Source organism: Carcharodon carcharias, chromosome 9, assembly GCF_017639515.1.
Source record: "Carcharodon carcharias isolate sCarCar2 chromosome 9, sCarCar2.pri, whole genome shotgun sequence".
In the NCBI taxonomy this organism is placed as follows: domain Eukaryota; kingdom Metazoa; phylum Chordata; class Chondrichthyes; order Lamniformes; family Lamnidae; genus Carcharodon; species Carcharodon carcharias.
This window is the reverse complement of record NC_054475.1, coordinates 37,344,332-37,360,376: the sequence shown is the minus strand read 5'-3', so window position 1 is coordinate 37,360,376 and position 16,045 is coordinate 37,344,332. Positions and strand designations below refer to the sequence as shown.

General features: G+C 38.6%; 1 protein-coding gene across 3 annotated transcripts in view; it reads left to right on the top strand.

The window, feature by feature from the left end:
* Positions 1–7,085, top strand: part of LOC121281961 (ADP-ribosylation factor-like protein 8A) — a 50,357-nt gene extending 43,272 nt beyond the window's left edge. For all 3 annotated transcript variants that reach the window (XM_041195244.1, XM_041195245.1, XM_041195246.1), the window contains exon 7: positions 5,168–7,085. In XM_041195244.1, the coding sequence (XP_041051178.1) occupies positions 5,168–5,217 (50 nt within the window). In that variant the 3' untranslated portion in view covers positions 5,218–7,085. The remainder of the gene's footprint in view (positions 1–5,167) is intronic.
* The last annotated feature ends 8,960 nt before the right edge of the window (positions 7,086–16,045 follow it).

Sequence of the window (16,045 nt, the reverse complement as noted above, 5' to 3'; positions counted from 1 at the left end):
GTTTGCTGCCCCTTGCTGTTTCTTCGCTCCACCCAAATAGATTCCACATTTTGTTCTTCTGATCTGAGGTCTTCCCTTGCTAATGTACTGATCCCATCCTGTATTGTCAGCGCAACACCATCTTCTTTTCCTTTTTGCCTGTCCTTTCTAAATATTGAATATCCTTGAATATTCAGTTCCCAATCTTGGACATCTTGTAGCCACGTTTTCATAATGGAAATTAGATCGTACCCATCTACCTCTATTTGTGCCTTTAAATCATCTACCTTGTTGCAAATGTTGCATACATTCAGGTAGAGTGCCCTTAACTTTGTCTTTTTGACAAAGGGTAAGGACCTTTGGGAAATTGGGGATGGACAATAAATGCTGGCCTAGCCAGCAACATCCACATCCCATGAATGCATATATATTTAAAAAAAAGTTATTCCACACTCTAAGCCTAATTGATGCTCAACTTTGTTTTGCCTGCCTTCTAATTTTGCTTACTACTTTTCTACTTCCTGTAACCGGCTTTATTGCCTTCCAATTTGAGCTACCCCTCAGGTTCCCATCCCCCTGACAAGCTAGTTTAAACCCTCCCCAACAGCACAAGCAAATCTCCCTGTGAGGACATTAGTCCCGGTCCTGTTAAGGCACATCATTTTCAAGAAATGTCTTTGGATAGTGAAGCCTCTACTTTTGCTCATCTTTGACTTCTTTCTAAATTTTGGTGCCTATTGGTTGAAATTGAATCAAAGTGCAAGTCCCACATTGGAGTCCTCCTGGGAAATCATTGTCCTAAAATAATCGCCTATTTTTATATAATATATAGTGTCTTTAATGTAGAAAACATTCTGAGATGCTTTAAACAGGTTTAAGCCTATAGCAAGCAGTAGTGGAAAATAAGAGGTAACTAATGGAATGTAAAACTGAAGGAGGTTGTAGAAGGTGAATCTGTTTGAGTGAAAGCACTGAAGAGCGGTCCTGGGAAGGTTGACTATAGAGGAGATGCAGTGAACAGGAAGGTGAGGTCAACACTATTGAAAAGCTGAGGTCATGGAGGAATAGTTTACAACAAAGAATGTCATTGGTATCTTTGACCAGTCTTGCTGCAATTAGTAGGATGAAAATGAATGAAGGGATTTGAATGCTGAATGAGGGGACTGATGAATATATTACTGAAGTGATAACTGGCTTAAGGATCTTAGAGGTTGCACACTTCAAAGGTGGGTTATTCGAGGCAAGGTTGATAGTTTTTGAAGGAAAGAAGCAAAGGCTGAAAATTGGAGTTTAAGTAGTTGGAGGATTGGGAAGTGGATGAGCCTGGAGAGTACGAGGGGGAGAAAAGCAGCTTCAGTTTTTGGCAGTGTGTTGTTCAAGCCTTCTATTCTCTGGCGTCTTGAATATCTTTTCTGCATCAGAAAACAATAATGTTTGTTTTTAGATTCTTGTAGATACATTCCTGGGTAGACAATGTGCTTTATTCAATCCTGTAGTATTGGAGTATCATAATGTTTGCTTGCTCAAAGCTTCACTTGGTTTACATGTTATGCAATCCCTTAGTGTGATGGAATCCGTGGTTTCAAAGCTTGTATTTTTTGAGATGTACCCTAACTGAAAAGAGAAACTAAACTTTTTTCTAAAGGAAATCAAGGCTGAAACTGAGATTGGAAACCAAAACTCCTGAGGAGACACAGTTGTTGAACCATAACAAAGGTCATAAAACCATCCAAGCTCAGTAGCAAAAATAAAAAAGTCCAGTGGTGCAGCACAGGCAGACTGAAGAAAAAAGAGGCTAGTTCCAGAAGTTGGGAATAAGTTAAGACATGGTTAGTGCAGCTGTTTCTCTTACTTGAAGATAACATTGGATCTACACCATCCAGACGTTTGAGGAGGTCCTGTGGGTATGTGTCATTTTAAGTTAAGACCATGCTCATGGAACTTGATTTGTTGTGCACTGCTGTTAGATGGGGAGTAGGCTGTCTCCTAGGAGAGGAGCTCAAATTCTTCATGAGGAAGGCAGAGTTTTGAAGGACTTTGTGCCTGAGATTGTTGACCTCAATGTGCTGTGTGGACTGCTGAGCCAATTCCTAAGATCTGACTTAGTTGTACCATAATTTGCCAGTTAATTCATGTTTAACTCCTGTTGATTCTGGGTTTGAAAGTATGGGTGATTATCCTAAGATGGTATTTAGTGTTTACTTTGTTTGACTTTTGCATGATAAAACTTCTCCTGTTTTAAAGAGTGGAATATTGTGGCTTCATTCTTTCAGTAAATAACTGGGATTTCATATTTCTTCGTTTTTAAAAAAAAATACTGGCTTCGACTGAGATAATAGTTTGTTTGCAACTGATGCAAGACGTTTTGCTCTCACCAGTGTAACGCTCTAAAACTAGCAAAGTTTGCACATTTATAACAATTTCCAGTGCTGGAATTAATTGTGATTTGAATCATGGAAGCACCAATCTAATTTGTTTCATCACTTTGGAATTTTAGTTTAAGCATAAACAATTGTACTATTTTGTAGTCTTGTAGAGGGCTGATGTCCAGCAGCATCTTTCTGATGCAGAGAGTGGATAGTGGTAGTCAGAGAGTCTGGTAATCATGTACTGTCTTTTCTCCAAAGTTCAGTGATTTATTGCCGATAAGTTATGAAATGTAGCCTCTGTTAACAGGTATATAGTGCACCCATTTTATTCAAGATCCTGCAAACAGCAATGAGGTGAATGACTGAATAAATTAATGATTGGCAGAAGAATATTAGCTAAAACAAAGTCCCCGTCTCCCCCCCCTTCAAATAATGCCAATTCTTTAACATTCACTTAAATCAACAGAGCAGCCAATTTGGCCTAGTTTTAGCATTTAATTCAAAGCATGCGCCTTTGATAATGTAACCATTGATTCAACATAGTACTGTGATGTCAATCTAGAATATGTGCTTTAATCCTGGAACCAGGATTAATCTTGCAACTTTGACTTGGGCAAGAGTGCGATCATCGAAGTTAATTTGACATGAGTCAATATACTATTATTTACCCAATCCATTTCTCAATATGGGTTTTCCTTTAGTCTGTTGAGAAAGAGATCAGATTTCTGTGTCCCTGGCATGTAGGGTTACGATATTCCAGCATCAAGCAAAAATAAGATTTGTCAAAGACCTGAAGTCTTGATGATAAAAGAAGCTTCAGCTTTCTTGCAGATTGCCACACTTCTGGCAGTATTTCCAGTTACTTTCACTAGTTACTTTCCTAGGGTAGGCCAGATGAGATCTTCAAGCCCAGGAACATGTAAACTGAGTGTTTGCTTAACGGTATGTTGGCGACACCATTGTTAGTTTTTCATGGCCATTATTGTTATGGTCATTGCTGAAAATAATGAACCATTTGTCTTCCCGTAGTCTAATCTATTGATCTTTCTCTATCCTGATTTTGCACCACTTGTCTTTCAGATGAGGAATTAACTGCTGTTTAGAGGATGGCCTAGTCAGCAGTGAGATACAGGTCATTGAAGGATGTGAGAAGCACAATTAGGATCATGTCTCTTTGAGATTACGTGGACACTGGCAGCGACAGCATTGGGGTCATGATGCTGATTTGCATCAAATGATTGTATAGGACAGGCTTGATTGACCAACTTTTGATTTTCCCTGTTCGTCAGTGTCCATTCAGTGGCCTTGAAAGGAAGTGGGAAATAGTGCTAAAAGGGAGAAGGTTATTTTCAAAGTCAGCAAGCCAAGTACAGCTTCAGTGTTTACAGTGATCAATTAAAAGTACTATATAAGTCCCTTTCACTACATAAAACTTGCTCAAAACGTTTTGTGGGTATGGCATTATTTCAATTTTGTTTTAAAAATCCTGCTTGAAACCTGTCTATTTTGCTTTTCATTCTTGCAGTTGTATGGTGAACTAAAAAAAATAGAAATTCTATGACACTCCTCTTTACTGCATTATGTGGGATACCCCTACAAAGTAGGCAATCCAGTATTCATTCCATGGTTTTGGCCCAATTAAATTTTTATTTTTCTTGGAAATAGTCTTTGAAGATAAAAGGTTTTTTTAAATATGTAGTCTCCTTCGTTTTACTATTACTGTTTTTCTACTCCTGAAGTAGATAAGCTGCAAACTTCAAACTTGTGGTTGTTTCTTCATTTGCATTTAGTAGCTGATATGGTATACAATAAAGGCAGATTCCACTGTAATATGTCAAACTCCTCAAGGTGGAATGCATTGTAAAGCAGTAAATATATTGAGGGCCTGAGGAAACCAAAACTAATGAATGCCAAATTCTGAATCATCAACTGCATTTTGATCCTGTGATGGAACTCTAGTAGCAGTGATGTATTCACGAATAAAGTATGGTAGCATAGTTATTGTCACTGTACTAGTAATTAGAGCCCTGGACGAATGATCCGGAAGCATGAATTTAAATTCTATCGTGGCTGCTGGGGAATTTGACTTCAATTAATTAAGTAAATTTGGAATAAAAGAAGCTAGTAATCTTAATGATGACCATGAAACTAGTGGATTATTGTAAAAACCCAGCTGGTTCACTAAGGGAAATAAATCTGCCATCTTTAATCATTCTAGGCTATGTATGGCTCCAGATACTGGAATGTGGTTGATTTTTAACTGTCCTTTGAAATGGCCAAAAAAACCAATAGACATGGCCAATAAATACGAGTGATGCTCAAATCCCCTGAATGCATAATTTTTAAAAAGCTCGAGTTCTTTCCAGATCTTGTCATTTCAGTTATGCATGTTATTGTACTAGGAATAAATTAGACGTTTTGACCCTATCAGCCTATTTTTTATATTTATAATTAAAAAGCAGTGAAAGGCTTTTTAAAAATCAGAGTAGATAGTTTATAAATATATTTGGTTTTATTTGTACTGTTAGGTATGTATATGCACTGATCAATGGATTGAATTCTGGTTAATATATTAGACTTCAACCCAAAATACATTGGCAGGTCTTTGGGAGAGGCTACCAAATTTGAACATTGGGTACTGAAGAAATTTGTAGTTCATAAATAAACTTTAAGTGCAGAAAGCAATTCATGTTTGGGATTTGCTTCTTGTGTTTTTAAAATTGCACTTGGCTTTCAGTGACGTTTTGTATTACAAATCGCTTATTGTAGACTTTTATGCCACTTGCATTTCTAATTCTTTTTCTACAAATTAATTTCAGATATAACACTACAGTGGCTCATTCAACACTCAAAGACCAAGCGCAGCTGAAAGCAAGGATGTTGATTTCTTACTCGCCCAGGACCTGCCATAGTTAATCCCGACCTCCTTCCCTGGAAAGAAAGTTTAGAAAGCTGTCCGACAACACTGAGGTCAAATTAAAGTTTTTATCATGAGAGAGTGTACAATATTATTTTGCACTTTTTTTATGTTTTTATATAATTAAGCTGAGTTACTAAATCTGATCTTGTGAAACTTACCCACTGTCAGTTTGAAAGGGGTTTTGTTATTGAATAAATGGGATGTTTTTATTTTTAATATGCATGCTTATGAAGCCCCATTGTAGGATGGAACTCCTATCAGAATGCCACAGTTGTTGCCATTGAGGAAGCACATTTACATTCCATTGCATCAGCTGAGCATGCTCAGGGGATTCATGCAGTGGCCCAATTGTTACTGAGCAAATATACATTTGTTTCATTGCTCCACCTAACAAGGCTAGTCTTGTTATTTGCACCTCAAAAATAATTGTGGGTAGTATGGAGCTACTTGACACAGTGACTAACATATTTATATATATATATATATATATATATATAGAGAAAGTCAATGCAGGTCATCTACAGAGAAGCCATATCTCTTGTACCTTTAATTGTGAGACGTTTTAGATGTCAATATAAAAGACTCCGGTCGATGAATGCCTGTTAATGGTAAATGATGGAGAGAGAAGATACGTGGTCATTATATAATCTGCCATATACAGTAAGGTGATGAATGTTTTACTGATTCATTACAAGAAAACTTTCAACACCCCTCCAATTATTTGGGGATTCGCATTAGCAAATGCCAGATATCTGGCTTTGAATTTGCACTCAACAAACATCTGAAGTTGGTAAGTAATTGTCATTTACAAGACCTGCAACCCTAATTGGGGAAAACATTAGAGGGAATAAATATAGCCTTGAGTTCATGTATGTATGTGTAATTTTACCCTTCAAGTGTGGATATTTTGTTACTGAAAGCCTGTTTGTCATTTCTAACAATGGCAAATGGTGGACTACAGAGAGACTCCATATATTATTTCAGTTTGGTATCTCTCTCTGTTATTTGACATGTAAAATGTGCATTGTGACCTTGTAAAAGTTAGCACTATCACAAGTCCAGCGAAGTGGCTTGAACTAGTTTTCACTGATCCTTGCCACATACAATAAATTGTGTTCATGCTTAATAGCTGATTTGAAGATTTTTTTTGATATGCATGTAATTTTTTTAAAGCACCATTAAAGCATAGAAATCTACTCAGGATGGGGAAATGAGACAAGCTCCTATTATCTACTTTTTAATTTTCTCGCTTTTTTGCCTGCATGCTTCCCTAAGTGTTTAAACTGCTGCTATATTAATAGCACATCCCTATAGTTGCACATTGAAGTAGCTTTACTTTTGACAGGTAATATGACAGGTGACAAGCTTGTTTTTTTTGTTGTGACTTACCTTTTTTAAATAAGTTTACAATCTGTTTTCAATTGCAGTTTTGTACATACAGATTTAAACCAAATCGTTGAAATTTTTAAAACATACAGATTTGTGATAAATATTGTACTAGATAGTAATTTGCTTACATACAGGTACTTGGCTGTAAAAGCTAATGGTTAGCAGTGTTTGCTATTGTATAAGGAGAATGATGGACTAATAGCTTGTAGTGTGTTTTTCTTGAACTGTAACTGGTTTTAAGTGAATCCTTTATCCTGCAGTTTTAAGAAGCTAATAAATAATTGAAGTTGATGCATACCGTGTCATATATAATAGCTTGTTGACTTGTACAATCGACTTGTCAAATAATTGTCCTGTGGGTGATTGATGTACTGTTGCTCTTGTCATATGATGAAGCTAATGCTGTAATAAATACATCCACACACAAATTGTGCCTTTTCTTGTACTTTCACACACACACACACACACCATTGTTTTTACTTCCCTTGCATTGTGCACAACATTTTTAGATGCTTAGTTTTATTCTTAACATAAATTACTCAAAATTTAAACACTTCAGATGCATTGATAAGATTGGCCTTGGCTGAAAGTTTAGGATCATGTACTTTTGCTGATCGGGTTAAAGGTTGTGCAAGCACTTCATGTGGTCTGATTTGATGCGATTAAATGTATTTTTACTTTTGTTAGCTTCTATTATTCCATATTTGCTGCATCTCCAAAGATCTATATCAGTAACTAGTTCATACTACCTGTCTGTCACCAGCTGCATATATCCCCAGCAGCATAGGAAAGCTGCTTAAACATTCAAATTATGATGTTTCTTTCAAGTTGAAGTGAAAGGCTGAGGCCATAGCAAAGAACATTTGAAGAGCAACTTGGATTTATATGGCATCTGTAGCATAGAACAATGTTGCAACTCGTTATGCTGTTGCCCAAGTACAATTGTGGACTTTGAGCTAAAAGAAGAGATATGAGGAGGGATTACCATTGTGTGATCCAAAAAAGTGGGTTTCAACAGGAACCTTAAAGGTGGGATGGAGATAGAGAAACAGCAGAACTTGGGTGTGGCGCTTAGTGACTGAAGTAGGGTTGCCAGCCCTCCAGAATTGGCCTGGAGTCTCCAGGAATTGAAGATCAATCCCCCGGGCATTGCTGTGTACAACCCTAGAGAAAAATTATTGGGAATTTTAGAAAAAATGCTTAGTCATTTTCTTTGAACATTTCTCTTTACCAGGTGTAAAAATACTGAAAATGGGGGGCAAAAAGGGCTGTTTAACTGACAGTGAAGCATCATCCAATTAGGTAATGAGTCGTTTTGCTTTCCCATTGGTGTAGGAAGGCAATGCATCACTAGGATGGATATGTTGGCAACTAATGGCTGGAGTGTGGGGGCAAGTCATGTGATTAAACCTCCGTGGATACATTTAATTGAAGTTGGAAACCCTAGACTGAAGGCATGTTGCCCATGTTGGGGTAAAAGGCAGGCAATTTCACAAGCAGGAGTTCTATTGCCTCTGTAGACAGAATAAATAGTGGAGGTCAATTTAAACTAGCAAGAGGGTCCTGAAAGCGGACAAGCTTAAACAAAAAGAAATACTGAATGCTGGAGCTAGAAAAGATTGAAGTTGGATATTGTGGAGCTGTGAGGCATGATAGATGGCAGTTTGAGTGTAGACAGTGAAATTAAAATAAGATATAGCTATTTCAAAGTAATGAAAAGAATTTGGCAAGGAAGTGGAATAATGTGCCTCAGGATTGTGCACAAATACTAGGAATCTTAAATATGATAAACCTCTAGATTCTTATTTTATCAAGGGAAACTCGACTTCATAGGCACCATTTAAGATTTGGCTCAGTAATGTAAATTGGGTACATTTTCAGGATTTAATTTGCTTTCTAGAGATCAGTGTAGCTCTTAAATGAGATACAGAAATATATAACTAGTGTTGACAGTGTTGATTTTGGATCAAAGTAAATTAATTAATACGAAACAAATGGGAACAAATTGGATTCTACTATAAGCCGCCAAGTAGGGTATCAATCCTAGTTTTTAATCAATAACAAGTTTGTTTAGGATGTCTATATTGGGGAAATGTGTTTCTAGATTTCTACATGCCTCAAATGGCTAAGGAATGAACATTAATAAATCTGGGGGACAGGAATGACAATGTGACATGATGACTAAAAGCAGATTCTAACACACTACAGAAATGATCATGGGTCGCTCATTGAAACAGTCAGTGCACTCTGAGGCAGTAAAACAAATAAGATTTAAAAAGATAGTTGTTTGGTAGTACAGAACTTTAGTATGTTTCTTTTTCAGCAATACTTGTGAAGTTTTTCATCGCTTTGCTGGTTTCTTATGTAGCTGCTCTGATGAGTGCAAGATGAAAAGCTTTGATAAAATGTCTTTCTTCAGCAATTTTAAATATGTTTACCCAGTGGTGTAATGGAATGGGCTTGTATAATCCACTGGTTCATTTACGCCATACTGTGTACAGTTGTAGCTTCTTATGGCAAGGATGTTCTCGCTTTAAGGGGTTATAGCAGAGGACAATTTAACTGGGGATTAAGCACTTGAACTACAGAGAAAGCTGAGAATGCTAATGGGTGGGCAGTAGCATTGTGGTAATGTCACCACCTGTAATCCAGAGGCCCAGGCTAATGGTCTGGGAACATGGGTTAAAATCCCACCAAGGAATTTAAATTCAATTAATAAATCGAATTAAAAAGCTAATCTCAGTAATGGTGACCATGAAACCATTGTTGTTTATCATAAAAACCTATCTAGTTCGTTCATGTCCTATATGTGACTCCAGATCCACAGCAATCTGACAATTATTTCACTGTTTCAAATCCTAAAAGGAACAAAACCGGACGACCACCCAGTATTGACCAAGGCACCAGAAGCAACACCCTGCAAAGCCCTCCTTACTAACATTTGGGAGAGTTGTCTCACAGACAAGTCAAGCAATGGCCTGACATAGTCATACTCATGGTATCATAACTTACGGACAATGTCCCAGGCACTATCGTTACCATCCCTGGGTACATCCTGTTTCACCGGTGGAACAGACCCACCAGAGGTGATAGTATGGTGGTGGACAGTTGGGTGGGAGTTGCACTGGAAGTCCTCAACATTTACTCTGGGTCCCATGAAGTCTTGACAGGTCAAACATGAGCAAGGAAACTTCCTGCTGATTACCACCTAGAACCCTCACTCCACCTCTGATGATGAAATAGTACCTCCTCCATGAGGTACTAAAAAGAAGCACTGAGGGTGACAAGGGCATGGAATGTACTCTGGGTTGGGGGGGTGGGGGGGGGGGCAATCAATATCCATCACCAGGAGTTGTTTAGTAGCACCACTACAGACCGAGCTGGCCGAGTGCTAAAGGGTAGACTGGTCTGCGGCAGGTGGTGAGGGGACCAGCAACTATTTGACCTCGTCCACACCAATCTACCTGTTGTAGATGCATCGATCCATGACAATTGTGGTAGGAGTGACCACCACACAGTCCTTGTGGAGATGAATCCTGCCTTCACATTGAGAAGTACCTTCCATCGTGTTGTGTGGCACTCGCTGGTTTGGATGGGATAGGTTTTGAAAAGATCTAGCGAATCAAACATGGGCCTCCAGGAGGTGCTATGGGCTATCAGCAGCAGCAGAATTGTTTACAACCATAATCCTTAGTCTCATGGCCCGGAAATCTCCCACTCCACCATGCCGTTAAACCAGAGGATCAACCCTGCTTCAGTTAAGAGTGCAGGTGGGTATGACAGGACCAGACATATCTAAAAATGAGGTGTCAACGTGGTGAAGTTACAACACAGGACTACTTGTGTTACAAGCAGCAGAAGCAGCATGTGATAGAGCTAAGTGATCACACAACCAATGGATCAGATCTAAACTCTGTTGTCCCTTCGCACCCAGTTGTGAATGGTGTTGGACAATTAAACAAGGAACTGGAGGAGGAGGGTCCACAAATATCCTCAGCATGATGGGGGAAGCCCAACGCATCAGTGCATAAGACATGGCTGAAGCATTTGCAACTATCTTCAGCTGGAGGTGTTGGGCGGATGATCCATCTTAGCCTCATCCGGAACACCCCAGCATCATAGATGCCAGCCTTCAGCCAATTCTATTCACTCCATATGATACAAAGAAATGGCTGAAGGAATTGGATACTGCAAAAGCTATGGACCCTGACAACATTCCAGCAATAGCACTGAAGACTTGTGTTCCAGAACTAGCCGCATCCCTAGCCAAACTGTTCCAATGTAGCTCCAACACTGGCATCTACCCACAATGTGGAAAATTGCCCAAGTATGTCCTGTCCAAAGAAAGCAGGGCAAATCCAACCCGACCAATTACTGACCCATCAGTCTATTCTCGATCATCAGCAAATTGAAGGAAGGTGTCATCGACAGTGTTTTCAAGCGACACTTACACAGCAATAACCTGCTCACTGATGCTCAGTTTGGGTGCTGCCAGAGCCACTCAGCTGCTGACCTCATTACAACCTTGGTCCAAACTTGGACAAAAGAGGTGAAGTGAGAGTGACTGCCTTTGATATTAAGGCTGCATTTGACTGTGTGGCTTCAAGGAGCCCTCGCAAAACTAGACTCAATGGGAACCGGGGAAACTCTCCACTGGTTGGAGTCATACCTAGCATAAAGGAAGATGGTTGTGGTTGTTGGAGGTCAATCATCTTCCCCCAGAACATAACTGCAGGAGTTCCTCAGGGTAGTGTCCTAGGCCCAATAATCTTCAGCTGCTTCATCAATGAACTTACTTCCATCATAAGATTGAGGTTGTTTGCTGCTGATTGTGCAATTTTTAGCACCACTCGCAACACCTCAGGTACTGAAGCCATCGGTGTCTATGTACAGCAAGACCTGGACAATATTCAGGCTCGGGCTGATCAGTGGCAAGTAACATTTGTTCTACACAAGTTCCAGGCAATGACCATCTCCAACAAGAGACAATCTGACCAGTGCCCCTTGACATTCAATAGTATTACCATCACCAAATCCCCACTATCAACATCCTGGGGGTTACTGGTGATCAGAAACTGAACTGGACCACCATATAAATACTGTGGCTCCAACAGCAGGTCAGAGGCTGGGAATTCTGCAGTGAGTAACTCATCTCCTGACTCCCCAAAGTCTGTCCACCACCATCTACCAGGCGCAATTCTGGAGTTTGATGGAATACTCTCTGCTTGCCTGGATGAGTACAACTCCAACAACACTTAAGCTGGACACCATCGAGGACAAAGCACCCTGTTTGATACCCAATCCATCCCCTTCAGCATTCACTCCCTCTACCACCAACTCACAGTAGCAGTAGTCTTTACGATCTACAAAATACACTACAGCAACTCACCAAGGCTCCTTCGACAGCAACTTCCGATCCTGAGACCTCTACCATCTAGAAAGACAAAGGCAGCAGATAGATGGGAACACCACCACCTGGAAGTTCCCTTTCAAGCCACACATTATTCTGACTTGGAAATATATCACCATTCCTTCACTGTCACTGGATCAAAATCTTGGAACTCCCTTCCTAACAGCACCGTGGGTGTACCTCCGCTACATGGGCTACAGTGGTTCAAGAAGACAGCTCACCACCACCTCAAGAGCAATAAATTGCTGGTCTAGTCAGTGACGCCCACATCCTATGAATGAATAAATAAAAATAAATGTTTCTAATGGAGAAACAAGTGGGAGACTTCACTGAAACGTTCAAGACTTTGAGGTACAGATAAACTGACTTCTGATTAATTATTCTGCATAATGCCAAATTCTGTAACATGGGGCACAGATCTGTGCTCAAAGTAAAGGTGAACAAAATTGATATTTAACTAAAGAGTTTGGTCAGTGTGTGGAGTATATTACTCATCTGGGTAATGGAGGCAGATAAGTTAGAGAGCTGCATTTGTTTAGTAAGTGAAGAGAATAAAGATGTGGCTTTTTTGGGGGTTTTGCAACTAGATAATCTTGCTTTACTACATAGCACGTTTAAAACAGATGTTTCAGAAGATGTAGAAGAGGGCAGTGTAAATGAATGGGCACGGAGCAGGAACTGAATGAAATGTTGAGGAGGTGACTGAAAGTGTGGTAGAGCATAGGCTTTGAGGAGGCATTTCAATTGGGGGAAAGTTGTAGGAAGGCAGATGAGAATTCTAGAGTTCAGGGGCATGATATTTAAAGGCTCTGTCACAACTAGTGCAGTGGAGAGAGAGGTGGAATGCACAGTAGGCCAGAATCAGAAGAGCCAACTGCGATGGGATAAGGTTGCAAAGGTAGAATGGAACAAAGCTATGGAGGGATTTGTAATAAGTATACATATTTAAAAATACATGTCTTGGGAGATTTTTTTCACTGCACCTTCACCATAACAATATCGCTTAACTACGACAACCAGTAAACAAGCATTGGGTTTAAAGTTGAAAGTTCCAGTCATGCATTATGCATTGTAAATAACAGTTAACTAATACTGAGTGTCAAAGCTATAATATTTTGGCAGTCACGTCTCCTTTGGAATAAGCTTTGCTCTTGTTGCTAACATTTGAATTCCTTCATTGTGATACAGGATCGCAGTACATGTAGCCATTTTGGAGTTGTAATAATCTACATTGTTCCTCCAGTATTGATTCCAAACAAAGTTGAGTCTTATGCTCAGTTTGTCAGAAAATTTGTTTATTAGGTTTCCTTACAATATTTTGAGAATTGGGAGATTTTGCACAATTAATCATGATTTCAGAAGTGCGAACATTGAGAGGGCAAAAAAAATTTGGCTGCACTTATGAAAAATGAGAATTGAAGTAATTTGATGGAAATTAGAACATAGAAACAAAATTAAGGTAATTAGCCCCTCGAGCCTGTTTTGCCAATTAGTAAGATTGTTGCTGATCTGTGACCTAATTCCACATAACTGCCTTTGTCTCATGTCCCTTAATAGCTATTAGTTAACAAAAATCTATCAGCCTCAGATTGAAAATTAACAGTTGATCTGACATCAATTGCCATTTGCAGAAGAAAGTCCCAAATGTCTGCCACTCTTTGTGTAGAAGTGTTCCTTAATTTTATGCTGAATTTTTAGAATATGCCCTATAACCCTGGGCTTGCCATCCAGCAGAAATATTTTCTATCTACATTATCTGTTCTACTTAATATCATGAACACTTTAATCAAACCATCTCTTAAATTCCTCAGACCACATTCCTAGTTTCTGTAATCTCTCCTTGTAATTTAACACGTAGATTCCAGGTATCATATGGGGTAGGGTAGCATAGTGTTTATTACTGGACTAGCAATCCAGAGGTCGGAACTACTGACCAGAAGACATGCGTTCAAATCCCACTAGTGAAGTTTAAGAAGTTAATTCATCCTGGAATAAAAAGCTACTAGCAGTAATGATGACTGAGGAACTACCAGGATATATAAAAGTTAAATGAAGTAGATAGTTTGCAGAAATAACTTGAAGGATTAACTTGCTAACTTGAAAGATCTAAGTTAAGTTCCTTGTGTGTAAACAATACCACTGGCCTTGTTTATACACTTGACTTGGGGAAAAAGCAGAAGTGTGATCTGAATGCAGTAGTCTTGATATCCAGGCTTAGTGGAAGAGATCATTGAAGGTGGCTCTGAGATTACTGAGCACTCAGTGGCTATGTCACTGGTTTCTATGGAGCCACAAGAAGTACGAATGTTCTCACAGGGTGGAGGGACACGTACTTCAAATCCTGTTGCATAGATTACATACTGGAAAATTCTATAAACCGCAAATATGTGGTTGAAAACCTCCCTCCAAGTGTGGAATCAAAGCCCAGGCTTTTGCGAGTCTGTCACCTTGAAGAAAAGGCTTAAAGAAGAAGATAAGAATAAGAAAAAGTAATGGGCAAATGTACTGTGAAAGATGTACCTTTTAAAAAAATTGTAATAGGTTAATTTAGACAATTTTTATTTTGCTAATCATCTGGGAATTAATTTGCTTCATCAAACTCTGAACAAGTATTAATATATGTTTTTTCTAATTTAAATGTTGACATGAAAATGTATGGAGTAATGCTTTGGCTGTAAATGTGTTATGCACGATTTTAAACGCATAGCTTCTCTCTATTTTAATTTTCTTAATATCATGCATGAATCTGTTTCTATGGACTTCAAAGGAAGAGTGTCTACAATTCTTTCTAAGCAATTTCATTCTAAATTGGTTTGTCCTTGGCCTAAATGACGATTGATAGTGTAATTGTGGGTATAAGTGATTACAATTGTATAAAGTCTACTTCAGATATGTGTATAAATTGCTCAGCATACTTATTTAAAATTTTATATAAAAAATAAGTCCCCAAATTTAAAAATTGCCTTTATAACTTTATAACTTTGTGAAGACAAAAAGGGTCAATGTGCATTTTTTTGATGCGTAATTAGAGCATATACAAATCATCAAAAAACAAATAGTTATTGCAACTAAAAAATACTAAAAGTTCAGGAAAATTTTCCAGCCAAATATTGACAAAAATGCAGTGTTGGCTTTGAAACTTATAAGACTTAGCAATTTAATGTGTTCATGCCAAGGCAGTGCCAAAAACATTGTTATGAATAAGATTTAGATTTCCTTTAGATTTCAAAGTTGCATTTGTGCTGAATGATGCTGTTAATTGGGAGAAAATAATCACTGTTCATAAAACGCTGTATTAAAATAAGTGAATTTCATTATTGTTTAGTTTTTGTTCACCACCTTGTTTTGCCTGGGAGCTTATTACATGTTCACATTCATATAACACTCGCCAGGTTTCTAAAAACTACAAAGTAAGACCTTTCGCTTTAAGCTGCGCACAGATTGTTCTTGACCTTGCCACCAGCAAATGTTTTTCTCGAGTATCTTAGCTGGTAGATCCATTAATTCAGATTGCTGCTTTCATTCTTTTTTCTTTTTTATGCTCTTGAACATTGTGCCTATTGTTCTCCTTCAGTACACAGAACAAAGGACTCTTATGCTGCTTTGGTGTAGGTAACCATTGATTGCTGGCTGTATAACAAGTCTGAATTCCCTGGGAAAATTTTTTTTTAATTCAAAAGCACTGTGTTAAAAGAAAGTTTACTTGTGCATATTGGAAAGGATTAGCTTCAGCCTTGTTCCTGAGATTGTCCATTCAAAACTGCGCACCTTGAATTCTAAACAAGATCCTGGTAAAAAAATATTTGTGCCCATGTTCAAATGGGAATGGGCTGGTATTATGCCAAAAATCGCTGGGGCATTACTTGCCACTGTATTCCCTTCTAAATCCAGTCCATTGTGGTTTTTGACCAGGCCAGGAAGCAGGCATGCCACACTCCCACTTTAAAGAGGTGGGACCAGCATACATATGCAAATTAG